This window comes from Trichoderma evansii (assembly GCF_050947405.1).
Source record: "Trichoderma evansii strain SZMC 28006 chromosome Unknown GGI43scaffold_3, whole genome shotgun sequence".
In the NCBI taxonomy this organism is placed as follows: domain Eukaryota; kingdom Fungi; phylum Ascomycota; class Sordariomycetes; order Hypocreales; family Hypocreaceae; genus Trichoderma; species Trichoderma evansii.
This window is the reverse complement of record NW_028145203.1, coordinates 2,277,225-2,296,201: the sequence shown is the minus strand read 5'-3', so window position 1 is coordinate 2,296,201 and position 18,977 is coordinate 2,277,225. Positions and strand designations below refer to the sequence as shown.

Below are 18,977 nucleotides of genomic sequence, written 5' to 3'. Positions count from 1 at the left end.
TCATCGCAAGACATTGTAAATAAATTACAGAATTACTCTACATGTACAAATATAATAGGTACTGTGCCTAATATAAAACCTTGCCTAACGCGCTCTTGTGCCCAGTGTATTCTAGCGGGGTAGGCGCTAGTTTTAATATCGCAATACATAAGAGTGGCCTAAAATTGGTGAAGAGTACATCTAGAAAACGGCGCACCAGCTCCGTTTAATATTGGAAGCCAAACTGTGAGCCACATCTTCAAAAAAAAAAGAAGCATGCCTCTAATCTTTGAGCCCTAGATATCTAAATATGGCAGACTTCGCTCATTAAACAAGATCGTAGGCGAGCAATCGAATTATGATAGGAGCTCCGCAAAACATTTTAAGATCTGCAGCATTAGTAGGTCTGTCTATGGTAAAATTAATAGAATTAACCAAGTGCAATGATGACACCTCTTGTTGACTCGATCAAGTGGGCATATACTATTATTTTGGCATTTGCAAACTAGAATACGGATTTATTCATTGGAGAAAGCGCCTTCTCCATACTGTAGCCAAGCAGTTGTCTAGCGAGTTTAAAGTTGCCGCAATAGAATTTCCACCAGAGAGTTCAGAACCCCATCGCCAGAACCAGACGAAGAGGATGGCGAAAATGTCTTACTGCCGTTAGACCTTAAGAGAGATGCGCTCGACATTTTACAGGAAACTAGCTTTTCTTTCTTTTTTTGATGAATCTCGCAGTCACGGCTACTATAAGTCTGTAACTCATCGTCTCTCTTAACGTGGCTAGGGGGTGCATATGCGGCTTGGTAGGGCTCAGGTGTCCTTGCATACATGTAATTTCATTTTATCAGCCACTGGCGTTATTCAAAGGGTTCGTCTAAATATTAGGCAATAAATAAGTGAAACATTCTTTTCTATCTACCCTTCATAATAGCTACAAATTCGTCATCTAGCAGACCCATTAGCAAGATATCTATTCTGCGGAGATGATTTTGGCCTACAATCAATGGTGCCGTCTCCGTCTTGGTCAGCTGCACAAATCATCTCGTCAATCATCTCGTTTGTAAGGTTCTCGCCAATGGATTGCATGACAAGGCGGAGTTCAGCAGCGGAGATAGTGCCACTGCCATCTCGATCGAATACCTATGTTAGGCCCGTCAATTAGGTTCATTCGACAAGACCTCTTTCTATTCGAACCTTGAATGCTTCTCTCAGCTCCATATCTTCGTCTTGGCCTTGCGCTTTAGTCGTCATCATTGCAACAAACTCTAGGTCGTGAGCTTGCGTATGGGCAAATGGAATTTGCTAGAATCGTACCGTCAAAGTCAATCGTGTCATCGTTATCAGTGTCGATCTCGCGTATCATGTCTTGCAGCTCGGCTTCAGTAGGGTTTAGACCCAGGCGCCGCATTACGTCGCCGAGTTCTTTTCCCGTAATCACTCCTGTCGAACATAGACCATTAGCTAGATCTGCACGCTTCAATTCAACAGCCAGATTAAAGAGTTAAGCATATATGAAAATGGTAGGCGTACCGTTGCCATCCTGGTCCTGTGTAAGACAGCATAAGTATTGGCTGCATTGATAGAGGCCATAAAGAGGATGCTCACGAAGGTTGAAAAAGCCTGCTTGAGGTCCGCGATTTCATCGTCGGTGAGACAATTCGACCGGGTATTAAACTCGGTTAATGAAGAGTTATCACGCTTATTTGGGTTCATAGTAGCTAATATATTGAAATATTGGTTGCTTTCATTCGACCAAATTTTGTTGATTGATGGTAAACCTAAGTTATCGAAGCTAAGATACTTGGTGACGAAATGACCTTGCGGGGATAGGCTGATGGTTGGAATGCACGCCATTTGAGTAAAAAAATCTAGCGACTTAATAATGCTGTAATAAAAATAGAAATCTTTGTACTCATGTCATAATCTTGCGCGCTGCGAATTTCTTGTAGCAGCCCTGTCTGAAAACGAGTCTCTCAATTTCCACACATCAAATCCATACTTCCACACAACATTAAACTATATCGGGCAAGATCGGCCCCTCATAGTAATTATTAGTAGAAAACACTTACTGTCATCTTCTTATATCCTCTTCAAGCTGTTAAATACAAGATTAAAGGCACAGAGTGCTTTAGGCGTTTCTAGTATTACTAGTAAAATGATATTAAATGTTTAACTTTACAGCTAATTTCAACTGCTTGGAGAACTGATTCATACAAGGCTTTCATTATCACAAGAAATATTATAACCGCCTTAGCCTGCCATACAAGTGCCGCCCTCAGGGCAAATCCCAAGGAGTTATTGGACGTAGCCGAGCTCTTAGCATTTCATTTGCAAGGCAGGAGGTACTTTTACATATAATATTAGTGGGAATATACATATACCTCGCAGCCTGCGCCAATTCCAGCTCCAGGGCGTCATTTTCAACCTTTCTTATAGCAGCAGTGGCTGTAGCACCCGCTGCTATAATGATAAAGATCTAGGAAGATGACAGTAAGTGTTTTCTGCTAATAATTACTATGCGGGGCCGACTTTGCCTGATATAGTTTAATGCTGTGTGGAAAGAGGGATTTTATGTGTGGAAATTGAGGGACTGAAAACACCCTCGCCTGGTACTAGTACTGCTAAACGGCGCATGCCTAAACGATAAACGATGGCGAAAACAATTGGCCCCCCAAGCCACTAAGTGATTTAATTATCTCATTACTCGAAGTAAAGAGTAAATCCCGTAGAAGTCGTAATGCGAAAAGCAAATTTGATTGCCTACAATGTTGGAGCGTTTATCTCGACGCTCTTTCTCCTCGATTTCGGAGCTGACAAGTTCATCGCTCACACATCTGCTGTGGCGATCCGGATTCGAGTTTCAGAGGTTATCATTGGACTCCTCACTACAGGTGCGGAATAGGAAGAAGTAAGCTCCCGGTTATAGTATTTTTCTGGAAACACTTGGTTAAAGAATCCAGCTCGCAGTTGTAGTTGCCTCACTTGCGCAGGACGGATCATCGAACATCTCAGTTTCTTGCGGTACTTCATCACACAGATGGACCCCGTTGTCCAATATCTTCTCCTTGACGCCTGTCGGTTTTTTAGTGACTCCCTGTTTTTCTGCTGGCACCTGCACCTCCCATATCAATAGCTATTCAGGTGTATGAGGATTGATATCCGGATCTCTATGGTCGATAACCATGATACTCTCACGGGAGCGACTTCCGCACCCTAGTGAATCGCTTGCCACAAATAGTACTCTCGGTATGGTCAATGAAGTTGCCATCGAAGCTGGTGATGCTTGGACGCACGGTAGCTTCGCCATCGGAGCGGACCGATCTCTCTCCCCACCAAGTACTAATACCCTGGTAATCTAAGCTGCCAAAGGAGCCGCGTCTGCGGGTGAAGTTAAACATATCGGGCTTTGCACCTCCATTAACATCATTAATTGATACTCTGTGTCGTTGTCGTCGGCGGTAACAGGATAGAAATACGAAGAGGAAAATTAGAGTCATGACTCAAGCAATATCAGCGGCTGGCTTAGGGTTATGAAACGAGAAGGTCGACTTACTGATAGTAAACAACACAGCTAGAACTATTGTTGCAGTCTGTGGGAGCCCTGAAATGAACGGCGAATGTGATCCACACTTCCGACCAAAGGATGACTACTGACCGCCCACTCATTACCCTTCATTTGATGTGCCTTAGAACGTTATTATTAGGCAGAGAACTCAATTAGTAAACGTATATCCGCGTTTTACCTAAATGAAAACACTCTTGGTGGTCTACACAGGCTACTCGCGGAGAGATCAGGACACGGTGATTTCGTGGAATACCATGAGAGATTCGGACATGGCGTAAAACCCACCTGCAAGTGCGGTGAACCCAGAACACCAGGCCACTTCGTCGAGTGCAGAATGGTCAAACCATTCGTCCCAGAAGTCCCCGAAAAGGACGAGCGGGCAGGATAGACTCCCCTCAACTACCTGCTAGGCCCAAACGGATACAAAGACTACCAGAAACTAGTGGAGGAAACCAGCCCCTACTACTCAGCCCCCCCAGATTTAGATTGACATCACAATTTCCTTTGTTTCAATGACATGTAGCGAGCGCAGGATCTGAACCAGTGGCTCCTACCGTCCTATTGCCCAGATGCGGCTTTATGTAACTAGCTTACTTAGTGGACGTTAATAATAAAACAAACAAACAAACAAACAAACAAATAAACACTCTTGGTGGTATAAGAAGCTTTTCGCAAACCAACCTCTCGAGTTGGATTCAGTCTCTCCCACTTGCTTATAGATGAATATATTGCTTTTTAAAAGTTAACTTCTGTCTTTTAAGTTCATTTTCAAATATATAAGGTAACGAAAGAGGAAAGGAAAACGCAGATAAAATTTCACATATTTCTAAAATTTTGCGAGACCCCAGATTTTACAAATGGGCGAATACAGCGATGAGGGCTGCCGCCTTAAGATCTTTCATGAATCACCAAAATTCTCTATTCATCCTATCATAGAGTAAGCTCATGCTGTAGAGGACCATAACAAACTTGGGGAGCTGGACTAACACAGCGGTCTCAATTGTCGTCGCGATTCATGGTATTGATAGCACATTTCGTACTACGTGGTGCACACCCGTGGTAGATAGCGAAGGCTTAGGACCTTTACTGGACCGAATTTCGTCATTCTCCCGGATATTTGCTTTTGAGGGGAATATTAAAGAGGAAAACTTGTTCGACAAGTCTCTTTTGGAGAATACTGCGGCAGATCTACTGAAATCAATATCTATGGAGGTGAAGGAAAAGGTATGATTTTCAGAAGCACCTACACTCTACAACCAAGGATGGTTGCTTTTTACTAACATGACATCCAGCGACCCATTGTCTTTTTATGCCATGACATGGCTGTAATCCTAGTAAAGGAGGTGAAAAGCCCATCCCAGTCTTCCATCATAGCTAAATTAAACAAGCTAATGGTGTTTCATTCCAGTTGCTTTGGATTGTAAATCATGACAAGGAGTATATTGACATTGTGCTTGCTGTCCGAACCCTGGTGAGATCATTCTCGAGCGTTAAGCAAGAGATGAACAGCCTCTGATCTATTGATGATAGATTTGCTTTGGCAGCAAGGATTCAAGTCATGGTCATGACAGGGACGATATCTTCTCACAGCCGATACCGGAAACAAATCAATTTAATACTCACGAAAGCTTATTATTCACGCAAGTAGCATCGGATCGACCTGTGAAAAGAGAAGCATCCAGCCTCAAGGCAGTATCAAGAAGATATGAGATGATTAGATTTCAATACGAGACGGCTTTTTATAAATCACTTCACGAGGAGGATAACAATCTCTTCAGCATTGTCAATTTGATTGAACAGTATACGGCAAAAGACAAACAAGGTGAGATATGCTTTCATCTATTTAATGATCTTTTCACGGCGCACGGATGTTGACAAAGGGTCTGAGGAATGAGCCTCATGTGGTAGTTCACTGGGAGCATTCTGCTGTAAGTTAAGATAAAAAACTGAAAAGGACTAGTCCGCGAAGGTGGTCAAGGGAAAAAGTCTAGGACTGAAAAATGGTGGTTCAAAGCTAGTGTTCAGAGAGAAGGATACGAGATCGCTAAAGGATGAAATTAGCAACATGAAAAGATAGTTGGATTTAGACACCACTAGACATTTTATTCCTCTATTGTAATACCGTCCGAAGAATCCACATTTAGGGAAAAATAATATCCTCTCGGTTACCCAGCCATGCCTCTGAAATACTGTTATCGCAATAGCACAGCGGTATAACACAATTAAGAAGCACGCCATACTCGTTATAGCAATCCAAATCTACACTAATCTAAGAATCCTGGCTCAACATCAATGTTAACTCTTCGGCTGGCCCCGCTGAAATACCACCTGAGGTTGAAAGGTCTGAGTCCAGGCGTCTGACGTACAGCGGCCCGACATGGAATCCTCGTTTAGTTGCCGAAAGGCTGTAGTGTGGATATATTAAAGGCTGAACCATGTTTTGTCGCCACCTTGAAGGCACTCGGAGGATTTTTCTTATAGTGTCGGGTCTCGTAGCTGAAACTAAGGCGCTAGTAGAAAGGAACTAATTGCCATTATCATCGACTCTACGATACCGGCGCCGAAACATAGGCGGCGACGTCTCATAGCCCATGCTGTCACCCTGCATCGTCTCGTTAGTGTTAGATGTCAGCACTTACGCGTGCTGACAACTTAAGCAGCATTTCCTCAGTAGGACCCTGCAGAACTAGTCTGAGAGTGCCGAATCTCGCATCCTCCTCTGCTTCTGACAAGCTACCCACAAAGCCGGCCAAATCAGGCCATGTGTAAGTGCTGATTCAAAATACCAACCCGCCTCGGCAAGCACATGGAATTTTGCTAAGCCACTAGGAGATGCAGGATTAGATCTGAATCTAGGCCCAGCCCGTTTATCGGCTTATAACTTGCTCTTTCGCAATTAACTTGCGCACACCAAGCCCTTTGAAGCCCTTTGAAGGATCAATATAGTACTTTCGTCGGGTCGAATTGGCCAATAGCAAGGCCGCTTGCAAGGGTTATGAACAAGGGCTTTGTTACCTCTCGGCCGCCGCAAGCACCCTGTGACGTCATGTCCGACTATATGTACTTATATGCCCCCTTGTGCTTTGCCTTTGCACGGGAAGCAGGCGGCTAACAAAAAATAGGGACCACAGAATGAATACGTGTATGGAGTGAAACAATACCAGCTGTACTGCAAAGAAGCATTCTTTTTATCGCCATCCATGTGTGTGCATTATCCAAATCTGTGTGCCGCTTATGTGCCTAATCTATTTTTCCTATCCACTTGAAATGTAACAAAAGCGGCTCATTCTTACGGTGATTGTGTTATAGCTGTGTTTATAAATGTGTTATAGGCGCCCAGAATTCGTTTCTGTATATTTCGTTTTTCGAATAATATTTCATGTCTAAATGTTAAGAGAAAAGTGGTAAAAGATGTCGAAAACACCCGAATCCGAGCAAGTGCCCGAATCTCACGATGAAAAGCATGTTATAGCTTCAGGAGTCTCAACGGAGATTTCCTCGGATAATGAGAAAACCGAAGAAAGAAGAAGCGATGCGATAGTCCAGGAGGAAGCTCCCCTGAGCCCAACTGACGAGAGCCAATATCCGACGGGATTGCGGCTGGTTATTATTGTTGTGGCTCTGTTTCTGGCAGTCTTCTTATACGCAATTGATATGGTGCGTAACTACGTTTTGTTGATCCAATATGCATGGGCATCAAGTTGTTGACCATTTTACTAGACAATTGTTGCAACGGCCATTCCCAAGATTACCGATGATTTTCACAGTCTCGATGAAGCTACATGGTATGGATCTGCCTTTTTCATGACAACGGCTGGCTTCCTATCAGCATGTAAGTAGCTCCCAACGCCCTTTACAAATGAAAACTGACATTTCGTCTAGGGGGCAAGGCATACAAGTACTTCCCACTGAAGCCCAGCTTCCTCCTCGCCATGTTCATCTTCGAAGTCGGCTCCCTCATCTGCGGCGTTGCACCCAATAGCAAGGCTCTCATTGTCGGACGAGCTATTACCGGTGTTGGCGCAGCTGGTTTGGGATCGGGCGCTTATACTATCGTTGGCCACTCGACTACACCTGCGAAGCGTCCTCTGCTCATGGGTATTATTGGAGCATCTTACGGAATCGCAAGTGTTGTTGGACCTGTCATCGGTGGTGTTCTGAGTGAGTGCCTACAATTCTTTATAATTCATTGATATCTTGGCTAATTCTACTATTAGCTGATCATGCGACATGGCGCTGGTGCTTCTACATCAATCTCCCCATCGGAGGATTCTCAGCGGCCATCATCACCTTCTTCTTCACGACTCCAAAAGAAGCCAAGCCAGCTCCCGCAACCCCATTGGAGAAATTCCTTCAGATGGACCCTCTCGGCATCATTCTCGTTATGGCCGCGACCATCTCCTTCATCCTTGCTTTCCAATACGGAGGTCAGACGCACCCATGGTCAAGTTCTGTCGTCATCGGTCTTCTCGTCGGTTCTGTTGTAATCACCATTACGTTTATCGGAGTGGAAATACTACAGACCAAGGATGACCGCGCACTGATCCCACCACGTCTCATGAAGGAGTATAACGTTTGGTCGCTTTGCCTTTTCACAACCTTCAATGCCGGCACATTCTTCCAAGCCATCTATGTACTACCGATCTACTTCCAGAGTGCATATGGCGTCTCTGCGACAGGTTCTGGTGTGCGCAGTTTGCCATTTATTGTCCCCTGGGTCATGGCATCTCTGGTATCATCTGCCGTCATTCAAAACACTGGTATTGCGAAGCCATGGCTGCCGTTCGGTGCCGCTTTGGCCACTATTGCGAGCGGCCTGTTTTACACACTTGACATTGGAAGCAGTAACGGCAAATGGATTGGATTCCAACTCCTTGCTGGTATTGGTTGGGGTTCCAACATTCAAATTCCCATGATTAGTGCTCAGGGATCGTCCAATCCCGCGGATCTGTCCCTCATTACTGCCATTATTCTCTGTAAGTTTACAAACATGCAGTTTCAGAGCTCTCATCGATGTTTACTAATCATCAATTACAGTCTTCCAAACCGTTGGCGGTGCCCTCTTTGTCTCAGCCGCTCAAGGATCCCTCGTTGCCAAGTTGATCTCTGAATTGCCCAATAAAGCTCCTTCAGTAAACCCAGCCGCGGTCGTCGCAGCAGGAGCGACGGGAATTCGTGGCGTATTTCCAGAAGAAGTCATTCCTGGCATTTTGGAATCCTATTTATCTGGTATCAGAGTTGCATTCGCCATCATGATTGCAGGTGCTGGCTTTGCGACCGTAACATCGGTCATTGGTAAGTGGAACAAGCTGGACAAGGAAGCCGCTAAGGGTGCTGGCGGAGGAGCATAAACAAAACTACAAGTTGTGTGGGAAGGATTCAGAAGTATTTGCATCAAACGGAAATTTGGGCTTGTGGCCGGGAAAAAAGAGTTTTATTATTGTAACTGTTGAAGTCATCATGTTCGACAGTCAGGTTTGCAATATATATCCATGGATAGAGTAGACGAACAGAATGCCTGGGCAATCTGCTGGTACCAAATCAACTAGATATTTTATTAATACATAGTACTATTTCTCCCCTCTAATTCATTTGTGGTTTTTTGATGTCATAGACAATTGACTTTAGCGAAACTACTTGAAAATAGCCACGTTCTCGATCTCAATGGCATATTAATGAACGGAAAATAGATTATGCCCTTGATATTATTACTTCTGGGCGGCAATATGGTTGACGCTGTCTTTATGCAAGTATATAGAGGCTCCAGACTATACTTCCATGCGTCGATCTGAATAGCTATATGGCGTAAAGTCATATTTCCATGGCGAGATGCTACTGGAACCTCTCTATCACCATCTTATTAGCATGTTACATCAAAATCCGTCTGCGACTTGCGCCATCTATCAGGATCTATGCACAGCCTGATTAATGGATTGAAATGTATAGTATAATGCACCAGAAGCACGGGGCTTACAATGCTCAGCTCAGGGAAGAAACTGTCAAGATTCATAGTGGAAAATAACCTAATCTAGCTGTACTTTAAAAATGTTCAGAAAAAGGTTTTCCTTGACGGAAAACACTGGCGTAGGTATCACTGGTGCAGCAATCGATTCTATTTGGAGAAACTATTTAAACATCAACGCTGGCCAGCAAAGAAGAAGCGCTAGAGTCGATCAAGATCCTAAACGCTACTAACTTACTTTCTTATAGATGCGCTGATTCCATTTTGAAAATGAGGGTAAAAAATGGTAAAGATGAGCGGGAAGAGTTACATGAAAGCGAGAGGTCACTGTGCCGTGGTTGCGTGACTATCGATGCGACCCTGAAGATAAGCTTGCTAGGATCTAATCCGCTTGCCTAGCTATTATCCAAATTGCTTCTATTACGCCGCATAATTGGGTCTCAATAACGAACCAGACCTGTCACTTTGACATCAGAATAGCGAGCAAAGGTCGCATTGCATCCGCACCGCTTCCTGGTCATCGAATGTTGCATTTTAATCGGACAGTCAGATCTTGAATACAAACTTTTGGTCATCTCCACAGTCGGAATCAACAAAGTAGGCACTTCGTATAAGCCATGTTCTTCTAAACAATCCTACGGCTTATAAATTCATGTCAAAACAATTTCTTCATGTAAATACCTGGTAGGTCGCCGAACCTAGTGAATGTATGTTGGCTGCTCAACCAGCAAGCCAAAGAGTCAAGCCTAACTTGGTAATTTTTTAAGGGTTCAATAAGCAGGGTGGCCTATCATTTAGGCTAGTTTTAGCGCAACGAACTATGGCGTATTCACACATACCGCAACTTCATACGTATAACTTGTCCAATAAGATCTCGATTGCCTATTTGGGGAATTTTTATTCTTGATCCCCCCTGCTCCTTAAAGAAGGCCACTTTGCGGAATAGCCAGTATATATAAGGTGCCGCCATGCAGTCGACCAAATCTCGCATTACGTCCGTGATTTAAGCCGCTCATTGGAGTTTTCTCGCTACGCATTAGTCCAAGATTCACTCTAAACTCTCGCATAAGTACACACTTACTATGGCAACAGCAAAGACCGATGAGCTTCAGGCTCTAGTCTTTGGAGCATCTGGTGTTACGGGATGGGCCATAACTAACGCAGCTTTGTCATATCCGACGCCTACTACATTCAAGAGGGTAGTGGGCCTCACAAACCGGCCATTGAGCGTGGAAGACTCAGCATTCCCTCAAGATTCGCGATTACAACTGTATTCCGGCCTTGATCTGTCAAAGGATGCTCAAAACATTACTGAATATTTGAGTAAAATCGAGAATATTGGAGAAATCACTCACGTTTATTTTGCGTGTAAGTCTACTTATCCTAGATAATACTTTTGGCGCCAGCTAAAAAGCCGGATCACAAGCATATGTACACCGCGGATGGGGAGTAGAGGACTCTGAGAAACGCAAAAAAGAGAATTTGGATTTCATAGTCAACTCAGTGACTGCTGTTGAAAATGTCTGCCCGAAGCTGCAGTTCTGGACATTCCCAACTGGTGGAAAGGTACGTGGCTATACCAATTACTGCTTATTACTTGCTCTAGAGCTAAGATTGTGTTAGTGGTACGGGCTCGAATTTGGAGATGAAGTGAAAAGGGAACTTCCTCTCAAAGAGAGTGCACCGAGAGTTGCATCTCCTCATGGAGACCACATTTTCTACTATCCCCAAATCGACGCGTTGCTCAAGCTCTCCGAAGGCAAAAACTGGACATTTGCGGATATTCGTCCAGATGCAATCGTGCGGTCCCTTTTCATCTTCATGCACATTTTCTCAGACTAATACGCACACATAGATTGGTTTTGTTCCAAACCATAACTCGATGAACCTAGCGCAGCCCTTGGGCCTTTATCTCTCCCTATGGAAGTCTCTTTCACCTTCTATCGAAGCCCCATTCCCAGGAACCGAAAAGGCGTGGACTCACCTCCACACTGACATCTCTTCCACCCAGCTTGCGCAATTTCACATCTACGTCTCCCTGCACCCAGAAAAAACCGCAGGAAAAGCGTTCAACATTGCAGATGTAGACGCGGGGACAACTTGGCAGGACACATGGCCTAGAATCGCCGCTTATTTTGGGCTAAAGGGAGTGGGACCCGCGGCAAAGGGAGAGTTGAGCGGTCAGCAATGGGTCGAATCACAGAAAGAGAAATGGGATACTTGGGAAAAGGAGAAAGGCTTGAAGCCGAAGGTGCTTGAAAATACGGTTTGGGATTTCATGACCACCGTGATGTGAGTACTTGTTAAACAGCCGTTTGGGTTTATATATCTGACAGAGATTTAGTGGCTTTTACTCAGAAAGAGATCGCAATTTCGACCTCACCGAGGCGAGGAAAATCGGCTTCACCGAAAAGCCTGATCATATCAAGAGCTACCATGATGTTTTCGATCAAATGAGAGCGTGGAAGATCCTCCCATAATTTAAATGGCCAGGCAGGATTTCTCGGAAAACAGGAGTCCAAATTATATAGATAATTTAATAGAATTGGCTAGTAATTCTGTACTACTAGAGAGTTGGGTTTATATCCAACATCTGGTGTAAAGTTAATGGGTTAACAAGTTTAAAAGTTCACAAATTTTCAACACTTCGATGGAGATATGAAATCGCGCTGTTTATAATTGATATGCTGATATAACAAGGGGAGCAATTAAAAGAACTTTGCTACTCCCAACCGGATATAATAGTCTAACTAGTGTCCATTCACAATAGCTACCCTTCCACCCTCCTCCCTAGGTTGAAACTGCACGAGTAACCCCTTAGATTCCTCTTCTAAAGCACTCTCACTATCATCAGCACCAGACATACTAAGCCGTTGGTCAAACCCGTGATAAAAGACTGCTAATATGTTATTCGTCCACGGTGTTAGACCTGCTTTTCTCGTTCTCAGCGTAACCAGCACCAAGAACACCAGTGTCGCTATCAATTCGAATGCAGGTAAAATAAGCCATTCCCACGTCACTACAGCGTGACTGATTGGAGAAAAGCCATCCCCATGCACAGGTGCTGGTTGATACGCCGCACTCCGCAGACTGAGAGACATACTGTTGGCCAGGTTGTCCATCAAATCCTGAAATCCCGTTTCTGAGCTATTCATGGCTGTTCGTATCATTCGCATCAGATCAGAAGAAGAGCTAGAACCGAGCGAGTCAACCATGCCCGAGGACGCGCTTCCGACAAGTAGAGAGTTGAGCCAGGTAACGGTCGCATCTTTCGCGGCACCCATTACTCGAAATTCGTCAGACGAATCAGGAGGACGAAGGACATAATGCCCATTGTCAGGAATTAAGCCCTGAGTTTCATTCGTCCAGGTTGAAACGACAGTCTCATGGAGTGTGCTGTTGATAAAAGTTGCATTCATATTGCGGACACAGAATTGCAAGATGCACTCATAGGCCACTGGGGGCGCATATCCTGGTCCTACCATCTCGTCGGACGAGTACTTGGTCTGATCTGGCTGTTCAGGTATCGTCCCAGGGGCGGGCGCAACAGCGAAGATATCCAATAGTATAGATCCATTCTTCGGAAATGCGATAGAGTCCCATCCAGAGTCCGATTCCTCGATAGCGTTGATTGTGGATACGTTGAGTATGCCATTCGAAATGGAAAAGTCGACTTGGTTGTTCATAGCCTCCGGCTGAATACCTGTCAGCCCAAAACCGTTTGGTAAAGTATATACATTTGTGTCGTAAGCTTCATCCTTGAGATTATGGGGAATGATGTGGACCTTGCTCCTTTTCAGCATTGACGTTATGTTCTTGCATGTGTTACAAAACCCCAACGTCTGGTAGGAGCTCCATGTACAATTGCCAGTGCTGCATTGTGCCGTTGCAGTGAAATTAGTACCGGTAGGGCTATAAAAAGCTAGGTAGGGAGCTAAAGTGAGTACAGAATCGACACCCTCTATGGTGCCTTCGTCTTTAATAAGCGCCGAACCGACACCATTCATATACCGCGCAATGGGCATCAGTGCACTTCCGGAGACTGGGTAGATGGTATCATAATCTAGGGCCTGTTGTACGAACGTGCCGATGCCCAGGGCAACTATGACGATAAAGGCACCCAAAGAAGCTAGCAAGCTGTAAAGGGAAGATAAAAGTAAGAAATGGCTATAATCAAGAGGATTTATGCACATGTTACTGCTTACCCTCCTCTGCGTTTTGCAATGAGCACTACACTTCCCCAGGCCCCTCTGCTGGCTTCATCTATCGTGTGAAAGTCGGCCAACGGTGTCTTTTGCAGCGCATTTAGCCATTTCAGCTGACCCAAGCCGGAGCCAAAAGATATTTCCAAGAAAAACTCGCCGATTGCCGATATAAGTTGAATGATGGCGCCAGGACTAATACCGAACTTTAGCTGCGGCAAGGGATGGCCATCAAAGACCTTTAGAGTAATAATAAGAGCAATAAAGCAGCAAGCACTGGCAATCCAGGCGAGAAATTCCACTTTCCAGGCTATTGAATGCACTTTTGAGCGCAGACGCTTGCGTGGTGCCACTCGCGCTGTTGGAGTTTTTTCTGGTGGTTGTGGTGCTAATTCCGAGGTAGAGCTGTGGTCGGGATTAAGAGGGGGCTCCTCGTCTGATTCGCGGTCTCCGAGAAGACGTTCAAGGTGTTGCTCGGGAGGAGGTGGAGCTTCCAAGTCGTGCAGCTCATGATTTGTCTCCATATTTGCTTCGTTATATACAACGATGCAATCCTTGTTGCAGCTTCTCTCTCGCACAGACTGTTTTACTGAATCATTGAGCAAATGTATTGCACGCAATATGAATTGGAAGAGAAGATAGACGCGAACGGAATAAAAAGAAGCGTTTCAAGGCATTTATTAGTGTCGAATTCCATGTTATAGGTCACATCCGCGGGATGTCGATTGGATGCTGGATAGGGAATAGGAACAAATAACAAACTAATGGCCAAAGGAACCTAGCTCTGATCCTTCGCGCTGAGAGAACCTGCATTCCGGCGACGCTGCAGGTTTCGCGAGTTCAAAAGTGGCAAATTGAATAGCCCAGCCGCGTGAGGATGCACTGGCTAGCCTATTGGGACGACGCAGCCTCCTGATTTAATATATTTGGCGCTGGCATCCCGTGTGATAGTACGGGCTGTTCGGACTTATTGCTCCTACATACGAACATTGCTTAGTAGCGGGGTATTGAGGGAAGATCATTGTTTATCTTTCAATCAGCTTTACTATTACTGTCCTTTTATCGTTTAAATTTGGTACTTGACGGAGCATGCCAGACGCTTGATACGTGTATCTCCGCTCGCGAAAGGCGAAGAGCGAAGGGCGATCCCGACCAAGCATGTGAAGCCATATAACAAATGATCTTAAACTCGTGACAATAAGCGCAAATTTCAGCGCGGCTGTCGCCACAAAATGTAAATCTCATATGTTGAAATGTAGATGATGAAATCAACAACTAAAGATCCAAGACATCGGCCCTGGTTTATTTAAGCGACATCTTGGATCTCGTCTCGATCGAGTTCTTGGCTGGCGCTAATCTCGACGGCGTTTATTCTTCGCGGCTGGCTTTAATTTTGCTAGTCATGCCATGCTTACATGTACTCATGGGGAGAGGAAGAGCACTTGCTATCCTAGCGTCTCATAAGAAAACTATAAATAAGCTATAAAATTATAATTATTTGCATTCTTATTTGATACATCACATATGCTTTGACTTTGCTTAGCTTTTACATAATATGCCTTGTAGCAATATGTGTCTCATGTCTTTGAGTTTCTACCACCCATTGAATATGTCCGCCCCTCTTTAATTATTCCTCGGCAATTTAGCATACGCTATCCAGTTCCCAACAATTAGTCAACATTTCTAGCGTCATGGGCTGCATTGATATCGACACGGGCGCACAAATGACAGTCCCTATAGATCTCTAATAATTATAGATTGCTAATTGCGGAATGCTTATTGCAAAATGCTAATTACAGAATGAAAAAGGTAGGTTAGCTGGTTTATCCTTACGTTGGAGAGAAAGAAGGGCTCGGGAAATTAAGAGTTTCTGTGATTATGTATTTGTTTCTTTATTTTTGTTTGCTAATGATACAGAGACCCGATTGAAGTCTATGGCAGCTGCAGAACAGCGGGAAAAGGGAGCTCAATAAAAGCTAAAAATGTCTTCTTTTTTCTTCATCCAAACCTCCCCGTGTTTTCCGTTTACCATCCTCACAAAGCCCAGCCCAACCAAGCCACCTGTAGCAGCGAGCCAGTCCAGTCCCGTGGTCCTCCTCTCCCTCCAACGTTTATTTCGTTAAAAACGCTAAAGTGTGTGCTTGAAAAACATTATTGTGGCAGCTTAGTTGCCGGGGTTCTCCTGGGCGAAAGCAACACCCTTGGCAATGTTCTTCTTGAGGTCGCCCAGGCAGGCCTCGACGAGCTTCTCCTCGTTGGCATCGAGCTTGCCAATGGGGTGGATCTTCTCAACACCGTTGGGGCCGAGCTCAACGTTGGTGCTGAAGAAGTCAATGCCCTGGTCCTTGTACAGAGGAGAGTCGACAAAGGTGGGCTCAATGACGCCCTTCTCGCCGTCAGCAGCGCGGAGGAGAGCATCGGCCATGCGGGCACCGGCGAAAGCCATGGAGAGGGTGGCGGAACCGGCACCGTCCTTGGCCTTGACAACCTCGTCACCACCAAACTGGACACGCTTGACGAGCTCGGCGTTGGAGGAGAGGTCGGGGTGGTTGCTCTGGGAGAACAGAGGAACGATGGTGACACCGGAGTGGCCACCAATGACGGTGATGTTCTCGTCCTTGGGGTCAGTGTTCTTGATCTCGGAGACGAAGCGGCTGGCACGGACGACGTCCAGGGTGGTGACACCGAACAGCTTCTTGGGGTTGTAGACACCACGGGCCTTGAAAACCTCGGCGCAGATGGGGACGGTGGAGTTGACGGGGTTGGAGATGATGAGGAGCTTGGCCTCGGGGGCAGACTCGGCAACGGCCTTGGCGAGGTCGCGGACGATGGAGGCGTTGGTGTTGAAGAGATCGTCACGGGTCATGCCGGGCTTTCGGGGGACACCGGCGGGGATCAGGACGATGTCGGAGCCCTTGAGGGCGGCGGCGAGGCCGCTGGGGGTGGGATCATAGCCCTTGACAACGGACTTGGTGTTGACGTGGGAGATGTCGGCACCGACACCTAGAAACGGGAATCTCGTTAGCAATGGACAGTAGTAGCAGCAGCAAGGCCTTGTGAGACAAAATTTGCGAGGTTTATATAAAATTGGCGCACGAGGGCCATGCAATGGGTGTGGACTTACCGGGGGCGCCGCGGATATCGTACAGAGCAAGCTCGGTGACGCGGGTGTTGAGCTTGAGGAGGAGAGAGAGAGGCTGGCCAATGCCACCGGCAGCACCGAGGACAGCAACCTTGGACAGCTACAATGGCACAGGAAGCAGCTGGTCAGCACACGCAGTCGGGCATTCAGAGTTTTGGAGCTGAGGCCAAGCAAGACAAGGTGGGGGAGGGGACGGGAGCAGCTCATACGTTGCGGGCAGAGGCAGAGAAAGCTCTGCGCTGGATTGTGGCGCCCAACATTTTTGTCTAGAGAGAGGTTCGAGGAAATTGGTCCAAGATTGGCGGAGGTGGTGCAATACGCTGAAGATGGCGAGGTGGTTTCTTTTATAGTTGCTGGGCCCAATGCGATTAAATAGAAGCGCAAAACTAGCAATGGCATAACGGTGGCTGAAATCCGGGATTTCCCGGCTAAACTTCTGGATCCGTCCAAGGTTGCGCCTTAGGCCTGGCTCTGGTGCAACCCAGACGCCCAATGCGGCTCTCGGACAGGCACAGGTACATCAGTAGCGGACCGGCCGGAGGGAGAAAATGGCAGTCGGTGGCTTTTTATTGCTCAGTCGCGTCAACGGCCCTTGTAGTGAGACGAAGATGGGCGATTGCTGGTGGACCTTTCACCCGCTCGGCCGGTCTGTTTGTCTATTCGAGGGCAGTTGTTGCTGACTGTCGGAAGCCGGCGTCAGCTGTGTACCAATTGGTGTTTTTATGTTATGTGTTGTTACATGTACCATTATAAATCATAACAAGTAATTTATCAACGATACATCTATGGGTATGATTTATTATTAAGGCCATCAAATTAGCAACAGAGAAGTCTGCTTTAACTCAAAGCTAGGCCAACATGTGGTTTTGTGCACAGGTATTAGTGGAAAAACAGACTTTGCAACTTGGTGATGAAGCTTATGAGTTAAAGAACGGCCCGGCGCCATGCACCTTATTAGGACATGGTGGATTCAAAGTGTAATCATGCTTCTTTCTCCAAGTTGGGGGTATCCCCAAGTAAATAAACGTCTTTGTCTCCTCTCGCATCTTTAAATTCTCACATAAATTGGCAGTTCTTTGCAAGCTAGTCTTTTGTGGCAGGACTTCTTCAATACATGTAGCTTCACACTGGATACATGCACCACGTTCTTACGTTGTGGTTGGATTCTTTGTGTAACAACTTAGCGCCTGTGAACCCAGGAGAGCAAAGAATTACTGAGAAGAGTCCAAGATCAAGAAGATTGCGGGGAAATGGCTTTGAGTAGAAAAATTGACATGTCGATGCGGAATCATGTCTCACAACAATCGTGGCCAAGCTTTATTAGTCTCAGTAACAGCATTAATAAGCAACTAAAACACGGTTCTATATTAAAGCTCTATCTACAAGAATCTATATGTAATTCTAGTGACAACTGGCCGCACTGTACTCTATCGCTGACGACAGTTTCCTAAGTTCTCAGCACTGGAAATCTTCATGCCTTGGGCCCCCTAAGCACAATCTTTCCATGAGCGTGGCCAGTCTCACCTGCCTTGAAGGCCTCCCTTACGTCCTCGAAGTCATAAACGGAATCCACAACCGGTCTCAGCTTGCCTTCGTCGATTAGATTCCTAATCTTCGTCAACTGCTCCGCATCCATATCGACAAAGAAAAAGATCATCTTTTGCTCAGGCCCCTCATCATAGCCAAAGAATTCCCTATCTTTGATGCTGATTAACAAGCCATCTTTCTTGAGAACATTTAAAGCTTGCTTCGCCGTTTCACCGCCTACGGAGTCAAAGACAATGTCGACATTTTCCAAAACCTCGTCCGGCTTGTCCTTTTTGTAGTCTATAATCTGGTCGACCCCAAACGACCTGAGAAGCTCAAAGCTTTCTTCAGATGATGCCGTTCCGATAACTCGAGCGCCGACCATCTAGCCAATCTGAACGGCCCAGATCGCAGTTGGACCAGCCACCCCGGTGACCAACAAGGTCTGTCCCGCCTTGATCTTCGCGTGGTCAAATAAGCCCTGCCATCCAGTGAGAGCGGAAAGAGGCACAGACGCAGCATCGGTCATCCTAAGTCTAAGATTAAATAACAACGTATTTTGAGCACTGAGATAGTAGTAATATTACTAGTAAT

The 18,977-nt window shown here is 45.7% G+C and overlaps 7 protein-coding genes across 7 annotated transcripts; 2 read left to right on the top strand and 5 right to left on the bottom strand.

Annotated features, from left to right (window-relative positions):
• Positions 1-291: 291 nt before the first annotated feature.
• GGI43DRAFT_397066 (uncharacterized protein) lies at positions 292-1,908 on the bottom strand. Its single transcript, XM_083205055.1, has 6 exons — positions 1,591-1,908; positions 1,516-1,531; positions 1,300-1,425; positions 1,180-1,250; positions 984-1,125; positions 292-931 (listed from the first exon to the last, which is right to left on the bottom strand). Exons 1-6 carry the CDS (start codon positions 1,837-1,839, stop codon positions 897-899), a joined length of 639 nt encoding a protein of 212 aa, XP_083064466.1. The 5' UTR covers positions 1,840-1,908; the 3' UTR covers positions 292-896.
• Positions 1,909-2,638: 730 nt separating this feature from the next.
• On the bottom strand, positions 2,639-3,715 carry GGI43DRAFT_397063 (uncharacterized protein). The gene is made up of 2 exons (XM_083205054.1): positions 2,946-3,715; positions 2,639-2,893 (listed from the first exon to the last, which is right to left on the bottom strand). Exon 1 carries the CDS (start codon positions 3,480-3,482, stop codon positions 3,177-3,179), a length of 306 nt encoding a protein of 101 aa, XP_083064465.1. The 5' UTR covers positions 3,483-3,715; the 3' UTR covers positions 2,639-2,893; positions 2,946-3,176.
• Positions 3,716-6,668: 2,953 nt separating this feature from the next.
• On the top strand, positions 6,669-9,083 carry GGI43DRAFT_431354 (MDR family MFS transporter). Its single transcript, XM_083209399.1, has 5 exons — positions 6,669-7,207; positions 7,271-7,382; positions 7,433-7,711; positions 7,768-8,526; positions 8,588-9,083. The coding sequence occupies exons 1-5, from the start codon at positions 6,962-6,964 to the stop codon at positions 8,899-8,901; spliced, it is 1,710 nt and encodes a 569-aa protein (XP_083064464.1). The 5' UTR covers positions 6,669-6,961; the 3' UTR covers positions 8,902-9,083.
• Positions 9,084-10,522: 1,439 nt separating this feature from the next.
• GGI43DRAFT_431350 (SDR family oxidoreductase) lies at positions 10,523-11,992 on the top strand (the record flags this gene model as incomplete). Its single annotated transcript, XM_083209398.1, has 5 exons — positions 10,523-10,880; positions 10,939-11,078; positions 11,136-11,312; positions 11,368-11,804; positions 11,857-11,992. Exons 1-5 carry the CDS (start codon positions 10,595-10,597, stop codon positions 11,990-11,992), a joined length of 1,176 nt encoding a protein of 391 aa, XP_083064463.1. The 5' UTR covers positions 10,523-10,594.
• A 186-nt stretch (positions 11,993-12,178) lies between these two features.
• Positions 12,179-14,988, bottom strand: GGI43DRAFT_397058 (DUF3176 domain-containing protein). The gene is made up of 2 exons (XM_083205053.1): positions 13,718-14,988; positions 12,179-13,649 (listed from the first exon to the last, which is right to left on the bottom strand). Exons 1-2 carry the CDS (start codon positions 14,236-14,238, stop codon positions 12,263-12,265), a joined length of 1,908 nt encoding a protein of 635 aa, XP_083064462.1. The 5' UTR covers positions 14,239-14,988; the 3' UTR covers positions 12,179-12,262.
• A 586-nt stretch (positions 14,989-15,574) lies between these two features.
• Positions 15,575-17,270, bottom strand: GGI43DRAFT_397056 (malate dehydrogenase MDH1). Its single transcript, XM_083205052.1, has 3 exons — positions 17,066-17,270; positions 16,839-16,956; positions 15,575-16,717 (listed from the first exon to the last, which is right to left on the bottom strand). The coding sequence occupies exons 1-3, from the start codon at positions 17,114-17,116 to the stop codon at positions 15,879-15,881; spliced, it is 1,008 nt and encodes a 335-aa protein (XP_083064461.1). The 5' UTR covers positions 17,117-17,270; the 3' UTR covers positions 15,575-15,878.
• Positions 17,271-18,270: 1,000 nt separating this feature from the next.
• On the bottom strand, positions 18,271-18,935 carry GGI43DRAFT_257897 (zinc-binding dehydrogenase domain-containing protein). Its single transcript, XM_083200938.1, has one exon. The coding sequence runs from the start codon at positions 18,766-18,768 to the stop codon at positions 18,328-18,330; it is 441 nt and encodes a 146-aa protein (XP_083064460.1). The 5' UTR covers positions 18,769-18,935; the 3' UTR covers positions 18,271-18,327.
• Positions 18,936-18,977: the final 42 nt, after the last annotated feature.

Bases quoted from the DNA above. Each gene is read 5' to 3' on its own strand.
- GGI43DRAFT_397066 (XM_083205055.1), bottom strand. From the start codon at position 1,839: ATGGCGTGCATTCCAACCATCAGCCTATCCCCGCAAGGTCATTTCGTC. The intron at 1,251-1,299 runs GTACGATTCTAG...CTCACGACCTAG, and splicing joins TGACACGATTGACTTTGACG to AGTTTGTTGCAATGATGACG. The intron at 932-983 runs GTAGGCCAAAAT...TGGGTCTGCTAG, and splicing joins CGGAGACGGCACCATTGATT to ATGACGAATTTGTAGCTATT.
- GGI43DRAFT_397063 (XM_083205054.1), bottom strand. From the start codon at position 3,482: ATGACTCTAATTTTCCTCTTCGTATTTCTATCCTGTTACCGCCGACGA.
- GGI43DRAFT_431354 (XM_083209399.1), top strand. From the start codon at position 6,962: ATGTCGAAAACACCCGAATCCGAGCAAGTGCCCGAATCTCACGATGAA. The intron at 7,712-7,767 runs GTGAGTGCCTAC...TTCTACTATTAG, and splicing joins TGTCATCGGTGGTGTTCTGA to CTGATCATGCGACATGGCGC. The intron at 8,527-8,587 runs GTAAGTTTACAA...CATCAATTACAG, and splicing joins CATTACTGCCATTATTCTCT to TCTTCCAAACCGTTGGCGGT.
- GGI43DRAFT_397058 (XM_083205053.1), bottom strand. From the start codon at position 14,238: ATGGAGACAAATCATGAGCTGCACGACTTGGAAGCTCCACCTCCTCCC. The intron at 13,650-13,717 runs GTAAGCAGTAAC...TTCCCTTTACAG, and splicing joins ATTGCAAAACGCAGAGGAGG to CTTGCTAGCTTCTTTGGGTG.
- GGI43DRAFT_397056 (XM_083205052.1), bottom strand. From the start codon at position 17,116: ATGTTGGGCGCCACAATCCAGCGCAGAGCTTTCTCTGCCTCTGCCCGC. The intron at 16,957-17,065 runs GTATGAGCTGCT...GTGCCATTGTAG, and splicing joins TCTCTGCCTCTGCCCGCAAC to CTGTCCAAGGTTGCTGTCCT. The intron at 16,718-16,838 runs GTAAGTCCACAC...TCCCGTTTCTAG, and splicing joins CGATATCCGCGGCGCCCCCG to GTGTCGGTGCCGACATCTCC.
- GGI43DRAFT_257897 (XM_083200938.1), bottom strand. From the start codon at position 18,768: ATGGTCGGCGCTCGAGTTATCGGAACGGCATCATCTGAAGAAAGCTTT.